This window comes from Schistocerca piceifrons, chromosome 3, assembly GCF_021461385.2.
Source record: "Schistocerca piceifrons isolate TAMUIC-IGC-003096 chromosome 3, iqSchPice1.1, whole genome shotgun sequence".
Lineage (NCBI taxonomy): Eukaryota > Metazoa > Arthropoda > Insecta > Orthoptera > Acrididae > Schistocerca > Schistocerca piceifrons.
In genome coordinates this window covers 868,755,021-868,773,223 of record NC_060140.1, presented here as the reverse complement: position 1 = coordinate 868,773,223, position 18,203 = coordinate 868,755,021, and the positions used below count along the sequence as shown (strand labels likewise).

General features: G+C 38.2%; 1 protein-coding gene across 1 annotated transcript in view; it reads right to left on the bottom strand.

Annotated features, from left to right (window-relative positions):
- The window catches only part of LOC124789973 (nucleolar protein 11), a 76,954-nt gene that overhangs the window by 31,172 nt on the left and 27,579 nt on the right, over positions 1-18,203 (bottom strand). The window contains exons 4-5 of the mRNA XM_047257513.1: positions 5,726-5,870; positions 5,474-5,641 (exon numbers count right to left, since the gene is read on the bottom strand). Of these exons, the coding sequence (XP_047113469.1) occupies positions 5,474-5,641; positions 5,726-5,870 (313 nt within the window). The remainder of the gene's footprint in view (positions 1-5,473; positions 5,642-5,725; positions 5,871-18,203) is intronic.

The window sequence follows — 18,203 nt, the reverse complement described above, 5'->3', positions numbered from 1 at the left end:
CAATATGATTATTTGCAAACTAGTGTGTACACAATTTCTCATTCAAGTTTGAAGTGATTGCATTGGTATTACAAAAAAATGACAGAATCTTCATGAACAAATTTTCAAGTGCTGTGGCACATCAGTCTTATATGGGAATTCTCTCCCCACTCCAATGGTGTAGCAGCAGCTAACATGCTACAGTACACCGTAAATAACACTCTAAAATTATCCCATTTCTCTTCAAATTAAGCCAGAAATCAAACTAAAATTACACCATTTCTCTTCGAGGGCAAGCCACGAATCACACTAAAGTTATGCCATTTCTCCTCGAATACATGCTGGTGGGACAAAAACATGTTTTGTAGTGCTCTCTCCAGTATGACTAGAAACCAGTATGCTATGATCAAGTGCTGAAATGATCATCAGCCACACTACGATGAACTCAGAGAAGGAATCCAGCTGTCCGTTTTCCACTAAACTGGGCATGCTCTGATATGGTGTCATCCCTTCCAGTCCTACGACTACTAAGTTGCTCACTGCACAAGAGTGGTATTTGTCTTTGAAATTCCATGTAACACATTGTGAAAGCATAGAAGGGTATAATACCTCTGTAAATATCAAGCCGTCAAACCAACAAGACAACATTTGTGGACAAGAGCAAATAGAAGAAAACATACTTAAAAATGCTGAAATTTCAATATGTAAGGCATAGTTTTCTATTGCAGAATCACAAGAATCACTTGACAGTGGGCTAGAAGGCTGAAACTAGTCATGAACAAACAAAATTAATACAGCAAAAGTGAGAAATGCCACCACCTTTTAGTATGGAAGTGTTTTCTGTAGGTTATCTACTATAGAGGCACTTTTGCAGTAGATCTTTGGAGAAGAAAGTGAGATTTAAGGAGACAGATAGGTTTCTCCTGGATCTAAAGCTAAAAAAAGGAGGAAATGGGACGAGACTTACTGACCTGGCTCAAGCTATGTGACTAGAAGCAGGTAGATTACCCTTTCAAGTTCGTAGAATATACCACTTGAGTGATCCACAGGAACAGGTAAAAAGCTCTCTAAGGATCTACATATATAGCACGAGGGATATTTGAGCAGCATATCTCATAATGGCGCAGCAACTAAGCATTTAAGACAACAGACTCACAATTTTGTGGCTCGAATTCGATTCCCACTGGTTTATTTCTTTTTTCTATTTCTCGAAGTGTTATACAATTATAAAATTAAATATATTTAAAAGTTCAATTGATATACGTATTATTAATAAACTGAATTTAGTTACAATTACTGCCCTTGCAAATTAAAAGCCTATAGACGACCACATATGTAAAATCAGTAAGTGGGTCAAAATCATCTATTCATTCTCTCAGTGACCACACAAGAGAGAGAAAGCCAAAATACTGAATTCGGTCTTCCAAAGTTGTTTCACCGTGGAAGATCTTAACACTGTCCCTCCTTCCAATCGTCGTACGAACATCGAAATAGCAGATACTGAGATAACCAATCGCAGCATTGAAAAGCAGCTACAATCACTTAGTAGTGGAAAGGCTAGAGGACCAGATGAAATACCTATAAGATTCTGTAAAGATTATGCAAAAGAACTTGTTCTCCTTCTAGCAGTAATTTATTGTAGATCATTTGAGCAACGAAAGGTATCCAATGACTGGAAAAAAGCACAGGTCATTCCCGTTTTTAAGAAAGGTCATAAGACAGATCCACACAATAACAGACCTATATCGTTGACATCAATCTGTTGTAGAATTATGGAACATGTTTCATGCTCAAGAATTATGGCGTTTTTGGAAACTGAACATCATCTCTATAAAAGTAAACATGAATTCTGCAAACAGAGATCCTGCAAAACTCAGCTCGCTCTGTTCCTTTACAAGATCCACAGTGCAGTGGACAACAGCGCTCAGGTTGATGCCACGTTCTTTGATTTCAGTAAGGCATTTGACACCATCCCGCATTGCCCTTTAATGAAAAAAATACGAGCTTACAGAGTACCTGAGCAGACCTGTGATTGGATTCAAGACTTTCTTGCAGATAGAATGCAACAAATCACTCTTAATGGAACTAAATCAACAGATGTAAAGGTAATATCCAGAGTACCACAGGGAAGTGTGTTTACAATACATACAAATGATCTAGTAGAAAGCATCAGATGCTCTTTAAGGCTATTCGCAGATGACGCAGTTGTCTATACCAAAGTAGCAATGCCAGAAGATAGTGAGAATTTGCAGAAGACCTGCAAAGGATTGATGAATAGTGCAGACTCTGGCAACTGGCATTGAACATAAATAAATGCAACATATTGCGCATAAATAGGAAAATAAATCCCCTACTGTACAGCTACACTACTGATGATAAACAACCGGAGACAGCGTCTGCTGTAAAATATATAGGGCATAACTATCCAGAGCGACCTTAAGTGGAATGACCATATAAAACAGGTAGTGGGAAAAGCAGACACCAGACTCAGATTCATTGGAAGAATCTTAAGGAAATGTAACTTGTCCATGAAAGAAGTGGCTTATAAGGCACTTGTTTGCCCAATTCTTCAGTATTGTTCACCTATCTGGGATCCCTATCACGTAGGACTGATAGAGGAGATAGAGAAGATCCAGCAAAGAGCGGCACATTTCGTCACGGGATTGTTTACCTGGCGAGAGAGCATTACAGAGATGCTAAACAAACTCCACTGGCAGACATTACAAGAGAGGTGTTGGGAATCATGGAGAGCTTTACTATTGAAATTTCGGGACAGCACTTTTCAGGAGCAGTTGGACAACATATTACTTCCCTCCACATACCTCTCGCATATTGACAATGAGGAGAAAATTCAAGAAATTAGAGCCAATATAGAGGTTTACCGACAATCATTCTTCCCACTCACTATTTGCGAGTGGAACAGGGTTGGAGGGATCAGATAGTGGCACCAAAAGTACCCTCTGCCACACACCAATAGGTGGCTTGTGGAGTATGATGTAGATGTAGATGTTGTAGCACATCGGTAAAATTTTGCACAAGCCACCACTGTGTTGGTGTCATCAGAATTTATGAAGCATGTAACCCATGTAAATGATTGTCATTTTTATACTCTTAATTACCATAATTCATAATTACCCTAACAGAAATACATGCAACAATAAACATATTTACCCTGTTTCTCAGTTACAAACAACTATTATTACACTGGGGTGCACTCTGAGTACATATTCTGAAATTCCTCATCACGATCAGGAATATTGTATGCCGTAAGTTGTCACAGTTCACTGTGGTCAAAAGTTATTAACTTTCAAAATTTTCAGTGATTTGCTAACTGCTCCATCTTGGAAAAAGTGCACATGCAAATAAGTTTGACATGTCAAAATTTTCTGCACCCATATTGTTTGATAAAATGCCCCAACAAGCACTACATCTCTAATACTTGCTGTACAAACAGCATACATCAAAAGTATAAAGGGCATTTTGCCCGCACCTCTCTCTGTGGTTACCCAGTTCAAAAACTCTTCTTGCTAACAATGTGCAGGAAGGGTCAAAGCATGTGCTGTCTGCTAGACCAGCTTTGGAACCACATTACCTGAGCATCTGCTGTCTAAACAATCTATAGGAGTCATATGCCCATGTTACTCAGCACTACTGCCCTAATCTATTATGCAAACAGTAGCACATTACATGCTGTATTCATCCGAGGAGATAAATGTAAAAGTATGTGTATGCATATGGAAAGAAACTAAGTGGGTACTATAAAATTTGACAGAGTCATTCCCAAATTTCAGGAGCTTGCGAAGTTGCAATATTAATTTTCCATTACCAATAAGTCAATACCAATAAGTCAATACCAATAAGTCAATACCAATAAGTCAATACCAATAAGTCAAACCAGTTCATATCCATTGGAGATGACAGCACAATATAAAAATAGAAGTAGAACAACATGATACATGATGACATACATGTCAGACATGCCAGCCTAAATATGGGACTACAGGAAGGGCAATTTTATTTTACTGCTACAGTAAACATCAGAAAGATTCTAAAGCCCAGGTTTGGTGTGAGTTTTGTAGTTTATTCAAGGAAAACTCTCAGTTCTTATCTGTCAAATTATACTGAAATGATTAATGACATGCAAGTATCTTTTTAAAAATTTCTCTTTCTGTTTTAAGTGTACTCATTAGGCTTACAGCTCTTTTCGTGTCCTGTCCTTTCTCCTTCAAGAATTAATAATCATAAAAATGATCTATGATCCAAAGCATCCCCAACAGATATTTCTGCTGCCTCTCCTTTGTACTTTTGAAGAGTGCCTGATCAGTAACTCGGATGAAAGTATAAAGCAACTGACCTTACAGTAACACCAAAAATGACTCGGATGAAATTGAACTCGGAAATCTGCATCATATAAATGTTAATGTCAGATTATATCACTGTCAAATAGGACCCTCTTTGCATGGCGAAATTTCATGTACCAAGCCAATTTCAGCTGCAACTGTCAGTTCACAACCTAGTGGCATTACAAAACAACACTCTTATTTTGCACAAATACGAGTTTTAAAAAAGTAAATAATAAAGAATTTGTTATTAACACAAAATGTGTGTAAAGCTCCAGCAATGTCTCTTCAATTTAGTTTCAGACTAATTTTTGCAATTATTGGACCCAAGTATGGAAGGTTTACAAGGGAACACACTTCGTTACGAAATAGACCTGACCGTGTGCTTAATGCAAATACTTTACTCTTATATGTTTCAAATATTTAAGTTTTCAGTTAAAGAATGAGAAATGTCACACAGAAGTAATAACAGCACAAGTCAAAGAACTTTGTTTATAGTCCCTTTAGCACGTAACACATTTCCCTAACAATGCCAAAAAGCATCCAGTCTCACGCAAAATTATGCTTGTTTCGCATTCACAATGAAGTAACCATTGCTACAGTGTGTTTCAACTCTAAAAACAGGTAGTCTTTAATCATAACAGCCTTTTTATTTTATGTTTTGATATCAATGTGTTTCTCCATCAAAATTACTGATTAATAAACACAACACTGTTTCAACCATAAATCTCGTAACTAATCATATGTGCCTTTCTGTGAAATAGCTCAATTACTCAAACACTTTTCTCCTACAGACTGATGTAACACATTCAACTATTAATTACAATTTCTAGCAGAATTCTTCATACTGATTGACCTGCAACGTTGCCGCATGCGATACCAAGACAGCATGCGACCACTAACACTGGAGCACAGAACTCCAAGACGATGCACCATCAGTGAAAAGGCACACTAAGCTCCGAAAGTTCCAGAAGGCAGCAATAGGTACGGAGTATAATATTGACATATTACAACATTAAAGATAGAAGTACTCATAACAAACGTCAAGTAAATATGTGACTATGTCGCTCTTAAAATGCTGAAGCTCAAAATGCTCGAATTTTTTTTTTTACACCTGTAATGTTAAGTTAAGAAATTATCGGCTAAACACAAACCTTCTTCACTAGGATCTGCACCATACAACATTAAATATGTGCTACTCAGTGCCTTCAGCACAACTAGATTCTTGGTGTTGACACATGAGACTGCTTGCACAAAATTTCCGGGAGACTTTATGTCTGAGGTATGGAAGACGTTCAGTGAGAATAGTTTGCCATCACTCCCTGAAAACCCGAATGTTCATTTGTTCAAGCCTTTCAATAAAAACAGTGAAACTGGTATATCTTAAAACATGTCCAAATACTCACATAAAGTGAAAATGTGGCAGGAAGATGAATCCTGGACAACTGTAAAGCCTTTTAAGGTTATGTCAGATTCATCCCTATTTAAGTTTACTTTTTGTATTTCATTCCTGGATCCAACAACAGGTATCACATACAAAAATACACCATTCTGCAACAAGAATAAGCACTAAGGGAACAAACTCTTCCACTACGGCACTGTTGTACAAAACATTCTCGGACTTCTTGCTGTGGCAATTCAGGGTAAATACAGTCTACTACCCTGAATTAATGTGGCCAGAAGTCCAAGGATCTTTTATACAAGAATAAGTACTAGGACAGTCTAATTGTGTTCGTATATGTTACTCTCGTTATTTCAGAGATACAGACGTACAATAGAACTAAAATGCATAAGAACTGTTTAGATCGCCTTGTGCTTTGTACCACAGACAACATGACAAACAATTTATTATGATATGGAACGAGTCAGTATGTAACAAATCTGATATATCAGACACATCTTCCAAATGCATGTGTGACAACTAAAAGGAAATTTATAGTTATACTTACCAGTTTTCATCATATGATAGTGATAAATTAACTTCATTTCTGGTTTAATACAGCAGAAATATCCCCCCCCCCCCTCTCCCTCTCTCTCTCTCTCTCTCTCTCTCTCTCTCTCTCTCTCTCTCTCTCTCTCCCCCCCCCCCCCTACTCTTTGCACAATACTGAAGCTGATCATTGGTTAACATGTGTAATTTTTCCTTACAGTATCATACTTGTGAAAGTTCCAGTTACTTCTAGACAATCAATGATTGTTGACAAGAACAGAATAAATGTACTGTGAAGATGATGTCGGCATATGCAGCTACATAAAGAATTCCACAATGGACACCATGTGTTACAAACTATACTGATGTGACAAAGTCATGGGATAGCAATATGCACATATACAGATGTTCGTAATATCACATACAGAAAGGTATAAAAGGGTAATGCATTGGCAGAGCTATCACTGTACTCAGACTCAGGTCATTCATGTGAAAAGGTTTCCGATGTGATTATGGCTGCATGAGGGAATTAACAGACATTGAAAATAGAACGGTAGTTGGAGATAGACACATAAACATTCCATTTAGGAAATTGTTGGGGAATTCAATATCCGAGATATACAGTTGTGACGGTTCACCTTCTTTATTTCTTTGTTTGTTGTCCCCAGTGTCGACGTACTGCTTTGTGATACCGGCTGAAAAATGGGGTGTGGTAGTACAACACTGACTACTTTAAATAATGTAGCCGACAGGTACATAGTTGCATTTCACAGCAGTTTACTTTCACTGTTCACAACCTACCCCCCACCCCCACCCCCACCTCCCCCCCACCCCCCCCACCCCCACCCCCACCCAAATAATACACAGTTATATATGCCCAGTCCACTATGGTTTTAACTTTCCATAAGCCTCATTAATAGTTTGCTGGCAAACCTCCACATACTGCTACAGTAGTTTACTATTGAACATCTACGAGCAGTAAAAACCTAACCACAAAGTTCACAGTTCTTGAAGAATAGAAAGGTATGTATGGAGCAGACACTGCCATTGTTTTAACACAAGGCCTAATTGTGTTACACTTATTTCACGGATGCGTTGTTGTTGATCCAACCAATACAGGTTCCTCGTCTGATACTCGGCCGTGAACTGACTGTCTCTGGACCAAAAATCGTGCTCTTATATACCCTCACAATAATAGGTGCTGAAACTACACATTGCTCGAAGTTAAATTCACAGAAATTACAATTAAAACTTAACTCATTTGATTAACTGAATAGATCAGAAAATTGCTTTTTTTTAACAGTTTTTTCTACAACATGAGTTAGGCTGAATTATTGTTTAAATGATGCAATTAACATATATTATTACACAAATAATACCTTTGATAAACTGTCAATTACTTTGGAATTAATTAAGGGCTGGCTTTGCTAACATACTTTCGAATAGAGCCAAATAGAACCTTTAAGAGTAGCATTAGCTGTTCCTCCAAATGTTTATAATTAGTACAGAATTTATATTTGTTTATACATCAACAACAGAATTTAAGTTAGGAAACAATTACTAATTTCATCCTTTAATGAAAGTATAAACTAGGAATAGTCAAAATAAATTAGAAAATCAATTACATACATAAAACTAAGCACAAAATTAGATCTGGTGTTACATTCTTTAAAACTGAGGGCCAATCCTTCTCTTTCATGAAAATGCAGATTATGCGTGGCAATCAGTCAAAATTGATAGAAACGAATTTAAGGAGGCAGATGGCAAAACAAGAGGTTAAGTAAACATATACCTACTTGCTTTGTCACACAGTGTCAAGTGTCCCCAGAAAACCACATCTGATGCATTATCTTTCACCAAGGGCAATACTCTCTTTCAAATTCTGAAGGTGGCAGGGGTAAAACACAGGGAGCAAAAAGCTATTTACATACAATTTGTACAGAAATCAGATGGCAGTTATAAGAGTCAAGGGACATGAAAGGGGAGAAGTGGTTGGGAAGGGAGTGAGACAGGGTTGTAGCCTCTCCCCAATGTTATTCAATCTGTATATTGAGCAAGCAGTGAAGGAAACAAAAGAAAAATTCGGAGTAGGAACTAAAATCCACGGAGAAGAAATAAAAACTTTGAGGTTCGCCGATGACATTGTAAATCTGTCAGAGACAGCAAAGGACATGGAAGAGCAGTTGAACGGAATGGATAGTGTCTTGAAAGGAGGATACGAGATGAACATCAACAAAAGCAAAACGAGGATAATGGAATGTAGTCGAATTAAGTCAGGTGATACTGAGGGAATTAGATTAGGAAATGAGACACTTAAAGTAGTAAAGGAGTTTTGCTATTTGGGGAGCAAAATAACTGATGATGGTCGAAGTAGAGAGGATATAAAATGTAGACTGGCAATGGAAAGGAAAGCATTTCTGAAGAAGAGAAATTTGTTAACATCGAGTATAGATTTAAGTGTCAGTAAGTCGTTTCTGAAATTATTTGTATGGAGTGTAGCCATGTATGGAAGTGAAACATGGACGATAAATATTTTGGACAAGAAGAGAATAGAAGCTTTTGAAATGTAGTGCTACAGAAGAATGCTGAAGATTAGATGGGTGGATCACATAACTAATGAGGAAGTATTGAATAGGATTAGGGAGAAGAGAAGTTTGTGGCACAACTTGACTAGAAGAAGGTATAGGTTGGTAGGACATGTTCTGAGGCATCAAGGGATCACCAATTTAGTACTGGAGGGCAGTGTGGAGGGTAAAAATCGTAGAGGGAGACCAAGAGATGAATACACTAAGCAGATTCAGAAGGGTGTAGGATGCAGTAGGTACTGGGAGATTAAGAAACTTGCACAGGATAGAGTAGCATGGAGAGCTGCATCAAACCAGTCTCAGGACTGAAGACGACAAAAAACAACAACAACAACAACAACAACAACAACAACAATGCAATGGCTGATGGCCTCCACTTAATGATCGGAAGCAGAGGCATTCAGAGGGAGTTGACAGTGCTAACAGACAAGCAGCACAGTGTGAAATAAAAGTAGAAATCAATGTGGGAGTTATGATGAACAAATCCATTAGGACAGTATGGCAAAATTTGGCATTAATGAGCTATGGCAGCAGATGAGCGAGATGAGTGCTATTGCAAACAGCATGACATCGCCTGCAGTGCTTCTCTTGGGCTCTTGACCATATCGGCTGGACCCTAGAATGGAATGGTCAGATGAGTCCTGATTTCAGTTGGCAAGAGCTGATGGTACGGTTCGAGTATGGCTGCAGACCACACAAAGCCACTGACCCAAGTTGTCAACAAGGCACTCTGCAAGTAGAGGGTGGGCAACAATGGTGTGGGCTGTTTTTACATGAAATGGACTGGGTCTTGGTTATGTTTTGCTCCTCTGAGACCATCTGCAGCCATTCATGGGCTTCGTGTTTCCAAACAACAATGGTTTTTTATAGATGGCGATGTGCTATGTCACCAGGCCACAATTGTTCGCAATTGATTTGAAGAACATTCTGCACACATCGAGCGAATGATTTGGCCATCCCGATCGCCCAACATGAAACCCATCGAACATGGATGGGACATAATCGAGAGGTCAGTTCATGGACAAAATCCTGCAATGGCAGCACCTTTGAAATTATGGATGGCTACGGAGGCAACATGGCTCAATATTTCTGCAGGGGACTTTCAACAACTGCCATATTAAATTGCTGCACTATGCCAGGCAAAAGGAGTTCTGACAGGATACTAGGAGGTACCCCATGACTTTTGTCACCTCGGTGTGTTATCTGTCATTGACAAATAAACACATTCTTCTACAATAATTTTTTGTCTTTTTTTTTGTTTTTTGTTTTAAAACATTCAGGCATAACTTTTTTTTGTTAATACTTTCTACACCGTCACACAGTTACACATCTGTGTAATATAGCACTACAAATCAATAACAACTAAGTTGTATTCATGTATTTTAATACTATTAATAATAATTTGAAATGCGCGCTCATCCATTCACTCCACAAAAAAAGGGGGCAAAACTGAACCAAATAATTACAAGGGTATCTCACTCGTGCCGGTCACATATAAAATCCTATCAAAAGTTCTCATGAAGAGATTAGAAGAACAAGCTGACCCACAAATAGGAGAATACCAGGCTGGTTTTCGCAAGGGACGACCATGCATAGAACAGATCTGGAATCTGTAAATGATTCTCCAGATGAGAAACACCCAAAACACAGTGGTCCCTTTTGTAGATTTTAAAAAGGCCTATGACTCAATAGACAGAGTAGCGCTCTGCAACGCGCTGGAAGAATTCAGCATTGACAGAAAGACAAGAGCAATCATTAGGCAAACATTAACTGTCACAGTCTCCAAGGTTAAATTTATGGGGGATATCTCTGAACCATTTGAAATCCAAACTGGAGTGGGACAGGGTGACAGACTTTCACCATTACTCTTTAATATCATTCTTGAAAAAATTAATAATAGATTCAATGTGAAGTGTTTAGCTTTTGCAGATGACCTTGCAATCCTCACAAATAATAGAAAAGAAGCCACTAACGCCATAGAGAAGTTACGCGAAATTGCACAAAGAACTGACCTGCAAATTTCGTATGAGAAAACCCAGTACATAGAAAGAATGCCACGAGACAAATTGCCTATTGTGACAACCCATGGGAAAATTGTACAACTACCACATTTTAAGTACCTAGGAGAAATCATCCAGCCATCAGGGATCAAACTAAAGGCCAATGAGGAAAGAATAAAAAAACTACAGAAAGCATATACTCACGTGGAACTATTATAACAAAAAGTCCATATCCATTAATGCAAAATTGAGGCATTACAACACTGTCATACTTCCGGTGGCCTGTATGCATCTGAAACAACACAAATAGGTGGGCAAACTAAAATCAATTGAATAGGGAAACATGAAAGGAAAATTCTCAGGAAAATTTTTGGCTCGATACAAGAGCAAGGAATTTGGAAGAAGAGACCAACATCAGAATTATATAAATACACAGAGAAGATTACGGATACAATAAGGAAAAGAAGAATGCAGTTCTACGGACATATCCACAGGATGAATGAAAACAGAATTTCAAAGCGCATTCTTAAAGTCATCAACACAGGCAGGGGAAAAACAAAATCGATAAAAGAAGTTGAAGAGGACCTCAGACAAGCACACATAACAGTAAACAATGCAGAAAATAGAACTGAATTCAGGAACATCATCAAAAAACTTAAATTTGACACCACAACACAGATGAGACCAGGATGCAAATGGACAGCGGAGCAAAAGAAACGCAGTGAACACACGAAGAAAATTTGGGCTCAGAAAAAAACATAAACAATCATCATAGAGGAATTCACACTCTCTTTAAATGTGAATAATCGAAAATAATAACAATAATAATAATAATAATAATCTCTACAAATGGTATAATTTTTAGTTTCCTAGTACTTGAAATGAGATCGGTAATGTGTTATGAATGTCTGTTGTTATGGACCATCCTACAGCCTTTAGCCCTCATTGAAAGTGCAATATTTCCTAAATACCACTTGTTTTAATAAATAACAATAATGACAATTATAGTTAAGTGGGCATTCCATATTCTTATAAGTGATAACAGGAATATTAGTCCACAATACGCCAATCCATTTAAACAGCCCCTTTCATCTCTAAAATCTTCTGGCATCCATGTTGAAAAAGTCACTAACCTTAAACATTTTGTAATACCTATGTACTTTTGAGTTCAAGTTCTTATCAATGCACATACTCAAACTTCTGAGTTTTTAATTTAAATTGTCACATAAGCTGCATCACTTGAAGCAGGCTGTATTTTGCAAAAAGTAAACTTTGTCCCATATCACGCGCTAAGTGATGATTAAAAGTAACACTTTATTTTGAGCAACTTAATTAACACATATTGCAGTTAAGTGAGCACAGGGCTCATTTTGAGTGGAAATAACTAACTTTATATGTTTATTATACATTTGAAATGCTATCTGTAGGCCTAGTATTTTGCAGCTCATAAATAATGAAAATTTGTGTAGTGTACAGTGTGTCAATTGGTTTGCAACTGTTTTTGAGCACAAATTTTGTTTCTCAATGTGTAACAAATGTGAATGTTACCGTAGGGTATTCAGTCAGGAAGTGGTGAAGATTGTGGCTTGGAGTTCCAGTGGGGTAATTGTAGAGGGGAACTGAATGGGAAACTCAAAGCTCTCTCATGGAACTGTTGGCTCTGTTAAAAAGACAAGAGAATCATAGAGCAGAAAGCACAGATTTGTGCCTTTCAGGCTGCATTAAATTATGTGACATTTGAACCAGATAGGTTGAAGGGAGGAAAAAGGCTGTGGGAACTGGGGAAATGTAAGTAGTAATGGGCAAAAGGGTGAACAGTTATTCTGCTTCTTCATTTGCATTTGAGATTCCACAATCTAATAAATTTGTTATGTCGCCTGAAATGGTAGGAGAAGAGCCTCTCATCCAACTGTAGGTTGTAGCAGACTTTTAGCAGAAAACTGAGTGTCAATGAAAAAGAGATTATGAAAAAATAGTCTTGCTGCTAGGTAGCTGATATGATGCAGGCATTTAAGACAGATGATACAGGACAAATCAGAAGCAAGATACCAGGTCACAAGTATTTTGAAACCAATAGCAAGCCTTAGCTTGTCTCTGTCCCCTCCCTGTCTCCTTCTTCATCTCCACCTTCTTCATCCGTCTCCGTCTCCCTCTCCCCACCCTCTCCCTCTTTCTATATCTCTTGTATGCTCTATCATCAGAACTCCTTTCATCTAGCTGTGCAGCCGCTGAATCATCTGTCAAAAGATCTGCCTCACATTATCCTGTTACCCTTTCCTTGCCTCACGATCGTTTCCCACCCCCACCCCACCTCAAACTGCCCACACAAGTTCTCTCAATAACTGATAACAATCTGTCTTGCTGTGGTAGTGATCATTTGGGTATCCATGTAAGTGAATGTGTATACTTTTTGTACGAAAAGAGCAAGAGCTTGAAAGCTACTATGAACACTGTTTTCTGTTACATGTATCTATGCATCATACATCAGCCCACTATAGGTGGGAAATTCTTTTACATATTGTTTCATGTACGTGTAGATCCAGGAATTTCCATTATTATTGATAATACAGATGTCTCTCTCACTTCTTCTTAATTAATAAATAATTAATAAAGTTACATATTCTCTCAAAAATAAAAGCTCATCTGGATTTGATAGTATTTTTAACAGAGTACTAAAGTGTTTCCCACATAACAACTATTGTCATTTCTAAAATATGTACTGCATCACTAAGTCAGAGCATTTTTCCAGTGAGACTGAAATATACCATTGTTAAAGCTGCATCTATAAAAAATGAAATAGGACAGCGTCAGTAACCACCAACTGGTTTCACTACTGCCATCATTTCCCAAAAAATCTGAGAAGGTTATATCATCTACCTGAGCAACAATAATATCCTTAGCAAATCACTGTTTCAATTTCAGAACAGTTGATCAACTGGGAATGCCAGTTATATATACGAGGTTTGTTCAAAAATTTTCACAACATTCAGAATTTCGTGCCAATGGTGTGTTGAAGCAAAATGCGGTTGACAACCCTATACAAGCCTGTGTGTAATGTGTAACTGCTGGAAGTTTCATTGTTGTATGTCTGTTAGTTATTGTTCAGTGCTGTATTGGGTAGAACATTGTGTCGCACAGTTTGCGAATTTCAAAATGGCAGAAGCAGAGGAGCAATGCGTCTGCATTAAATTTTGTGTGAAACTCAAGAAAATCTTTACAGTGACACACCAAATGATGCAGGAACCCTACAGTGATGAGTGATTAAGCCATATTCAGTGTTAGGTGTGGTTCACATGGCTTGAAAATGGCAGGATGGAAATTAAAGATGACCCTCATTCAGAACACCCACCGACAACCATCGACGATGCTCGTGTCAGGAATATCAATGAAATTGAGCATGCCAGTCGGAGATTGACTCTCCAAGAGATTACAGAAGAATGTAACATTTCAGTTGGATCATGTCATGAAATCCTGACACAGCATCTCGGAATGCATTGTGTTGTCGCCAAGTCTGTCCCATGGCTCATGAGTCAGGACCAGAACGACCTTCGCCTTGCAATCTGAGGAGAGCTTTTGGATCGTGCAAATGAGAGTGAGATGTTTCTCTTAAGAATCATAACCAGTGATGAGATGTGTGTCCATGGGTCTGATGTTGAGACCAAGCTTCAATCTTCACAATAGATCGGGAGAGGTTCTCCAAGACCAGAAAAAGCTAATCAGCTGAAGTTAAATGTCAATGCCATGCTGATAGTTTTATTTGACTTTGAAGGATTAGTTCATCACGAGTTCTTGCCACAGACAAATTGTTAATCAATGGTACTATCAGGACATGTTGCGATGCATGTGAGAAAATGTGAGAACGGAAGGGCCTGAAATGTGGTGAGACAGTTTGTAGCTCTTCCATGACAATAAGGCAACCGTACATTCATCGCTTTTGGTGCATGACTACAGCACAAAAAATTAAATCACTGTGCTGCCTCATCCTCTGTACTCTCCAGACCTGACCCATGTGGACTTCTTTTATTTTGGAAGTTGAAAACCACACTGAAAGGACAAAGATTTGCAACTCTTGATGAGATAAAAGAAAGCTCGCAGATGGCTTTTTGCACAATCCAGCTATAGACGTACCAAGACTGCTTCCGGAAGTGGAGACAGCACTGGGAGCAGAGTATCAAATGTCAAGAACAGTATTTCGAAGGACACCATGCACAATAAGTAAAAGGTAAACGTAGAAAAATTTTGTGGACAAAGTTCCAGAATTTTTTGAACAGACCTCATATATTCACCACATTTTAGAAGCATTCCACAAGGTTCAATCTCAGACACAGGAGCACATGGGTGCATTTAATGTACATTAAAAATAGATTAAGCTGTCAGACAGGCCTTCATCAGATGCAGAAAAACACACACACACACACACACACACACACACACACACACACACACAGAGAGAGAGAGAGAGAGAGAGAGAGAGAGAGAGAGAGAGAGAGGGGGGCCAAACAGAACTGGTTACTGGTTCATTTGCAGATGACATTGATAATTTATTGTACTAAATCCAAGTAGGCATACAGGAACAGAAGAAATGACAAACAATGTTCAAAAAAGTATTAGAGAATGTTTTTCTGCAAATGTTTTCAAAAAGATGTGACATTCACATATAATGATATTATGTCCATGACATAACAACATAACACATGGAGCAGAAGTAATAACTATGGTGCAAAACTCAAAATTTTAGGTGTCTATTTCGTTGATAATCATGAAAAACCACATTCTTGAACTCCTAGAACAACTCAGTTCAGCCACATTTGCAATTTCAATCATTGCAAATCTTGGAAACTGATAAATTGTTATGTTAACATATTTCACATAGAATAACATTATGGAAAAACTCAAGTTTAAGAAATTTAGTTTTCATTGTACAAAAAGCTGAAGGCATAATATTGGCTTTCATCCATGATTATTTTGTGGACATCTGTTTAAGGAATTAGGTATTTTTGACTACTGCTTCACAGTGTATGGGTACTCTCTCATGAAGTTTGTTGAAAATAACTCACTATATTTGAAAAGGAACAATGATGTACTTAGCTACAAAGCAGAAGAAAAAATTACATTCATTATTCCACATTAAGGTAGACTTCAGCCCAAAAAGGGACCACTACTCTGCTACCAAAGTTTTTAATCACCTGTTCAATAACGTAAAATGTCTGGCAGACACTGGAGTTAAATTTGAAAACCGAAAAAGTTTCTCCTTGACATTTATTTACATGATTTGTATACAGTGGTGAGTAAGAATTATTAATTTACAGCTGAAAAAAAAGCACTTATAAATGGTCAGCATGTAGCCATACCGTTGAGACTGTAAGATGCACTCTTTTCTTTGAAAAATTGCCTCCAAAATTCCAGTGCATCTTACTCAAAATTAATATAAAATTTCCAGTGTTTGATTTAAATTCCCGGTGGTCTTAAAAATGGCCATATATTCAATGCCACGGGAAACCTATCTCTATTTGGCAACACTGGATTAAAACAGCAACAGCAGTGCACCAATGTGACGAACACGAGTTTTGCAGGGATTCACAAGCTTGCTAACAATGTCTCCTTCCCGCCTCAACAACACACACCCAGAACACTGTCTAGCCTATGGTGCATCATTACAGTCTACGGTGCCAGTGAACTTGAACTGAAAGTGGTACCAGGGTTGCCACATGTTTCCCCACATGAAATTCCCTGAGTTCCAGACAAGTTTTAGCATTTTTCCCTGACAAATTTTGAGATCTCAAGGATAACTTAAGACATAAATTGGCAATCTGTCTTCGCAGCTACAGTACAAGAAACAATAGTGCAAACGAGGAAATATCTAAAAAAAAACTCGCAAGGAGATGGCGTTTCCTGATATGACCAAAAATCTTAAGTACTAACATCAACATCTTTTGCAAATAATTGCTTTTAGTTGGAGAAAGCAAGTCAAATAGTATGTGTGCTTCATTAAGACCACCGATGTTATTTTATTTCAATAAAACATAACACATTTGGTGACAAAAATAAGAGTTTCCTTGGAGTCCCAAGACAAATTTAAAACACCTTCACTGATTTCAGAAAAAAAATTAGGCCTCTTGAAAGAATTGTATAAGGTGGGGAAGAATTGTGTAAACAAAGACTGTAGGTGACTGCCAATAAAATGTTGATTCTACTATGTTCGTTATTGTCAGTTATTACCCACTGTATTTTATCTATTATTTTACAAGTATTTTATGATTTTTCTTTCAAGAAATATATGAGTACACAGCGTACAAACTGCCAGCGACTGACACAATTTTCTTCTTCTTATCATCCATACTTTCTAACATATAAACTACATTTTAAGTGCCAAAATGTACTAGAACAAATAAAATGTCTATAAAACGCCTTGAGGTGAGACGGTCGCAATTCCTGAAATCCACTGCCGATGGCCTCTGGCCTGCTGAGGACCACCACAGTCCTGGGTCCATGGATAAACCATGAAAATCCCCTGCCTTACACCATACACAGACAGACCCAGCCTGTGGGCAGATCTGTGAGACTAGTTCTGACAGGCAGGGCCTACACATTAGTGGGAACTGAATGGCTTCAGACTGGCAGACCTGATCCATTACAGACAATTGTAGAAATGGCCTGCAGTTTTGGCCCATTGTGGAAATCCACTTGTGTGACCAGCTACTCACTAGCCACAGATAGCATGTTGATGAAATGAGACGAAAGTGATCGATGTATGCAACAGATAACTTTTTCAAATACTCTGAGAATCAATAATAATGAAGATGGGTAACAACTCACCATAAAGATGGTTGCTGAGCTGCAGACAGGCACACAGAAAAGACAATCACACTCCTACAACTAAATTTTCAGCGATAGCTTTTGTCAGAAAACCAGAACACACACACACATTCACACAATCACTCAGACACAACTCATGCACACGACTGCCGTCTCCAGCCCCTGCATCTACAGTCTCCGAGAATCAGATCCAAACAAACCACTCCTCACGCCTCCCAGCCTGTCATCGGAATCCGTTAGGCTAGTGACAAGAAGTAGTGGCAACACTGACTGCAAGCTGAGGGGAGTGGTAGGAAGACGAGAAGCAGCAATAATGAGAGAGTAGGGAAGCAGCGCACGTACTCAGCTGCATCCAGCCAATGACAATGTATGACACCTCACTAAACAAACCACTTCATCTACTGAGACAAAAACAAGATTTATGCAGTGCTTTTTCAAATTTCCGTGATATTTCCCTGATTTCCCTGACGTGTTTGAAATTCCCTGTTTCCAGAACCTGTGGCAACCCTGGATTTAGGTTTTCGGTAACAGTAAGTTTTTGTTGGTAGCTAGT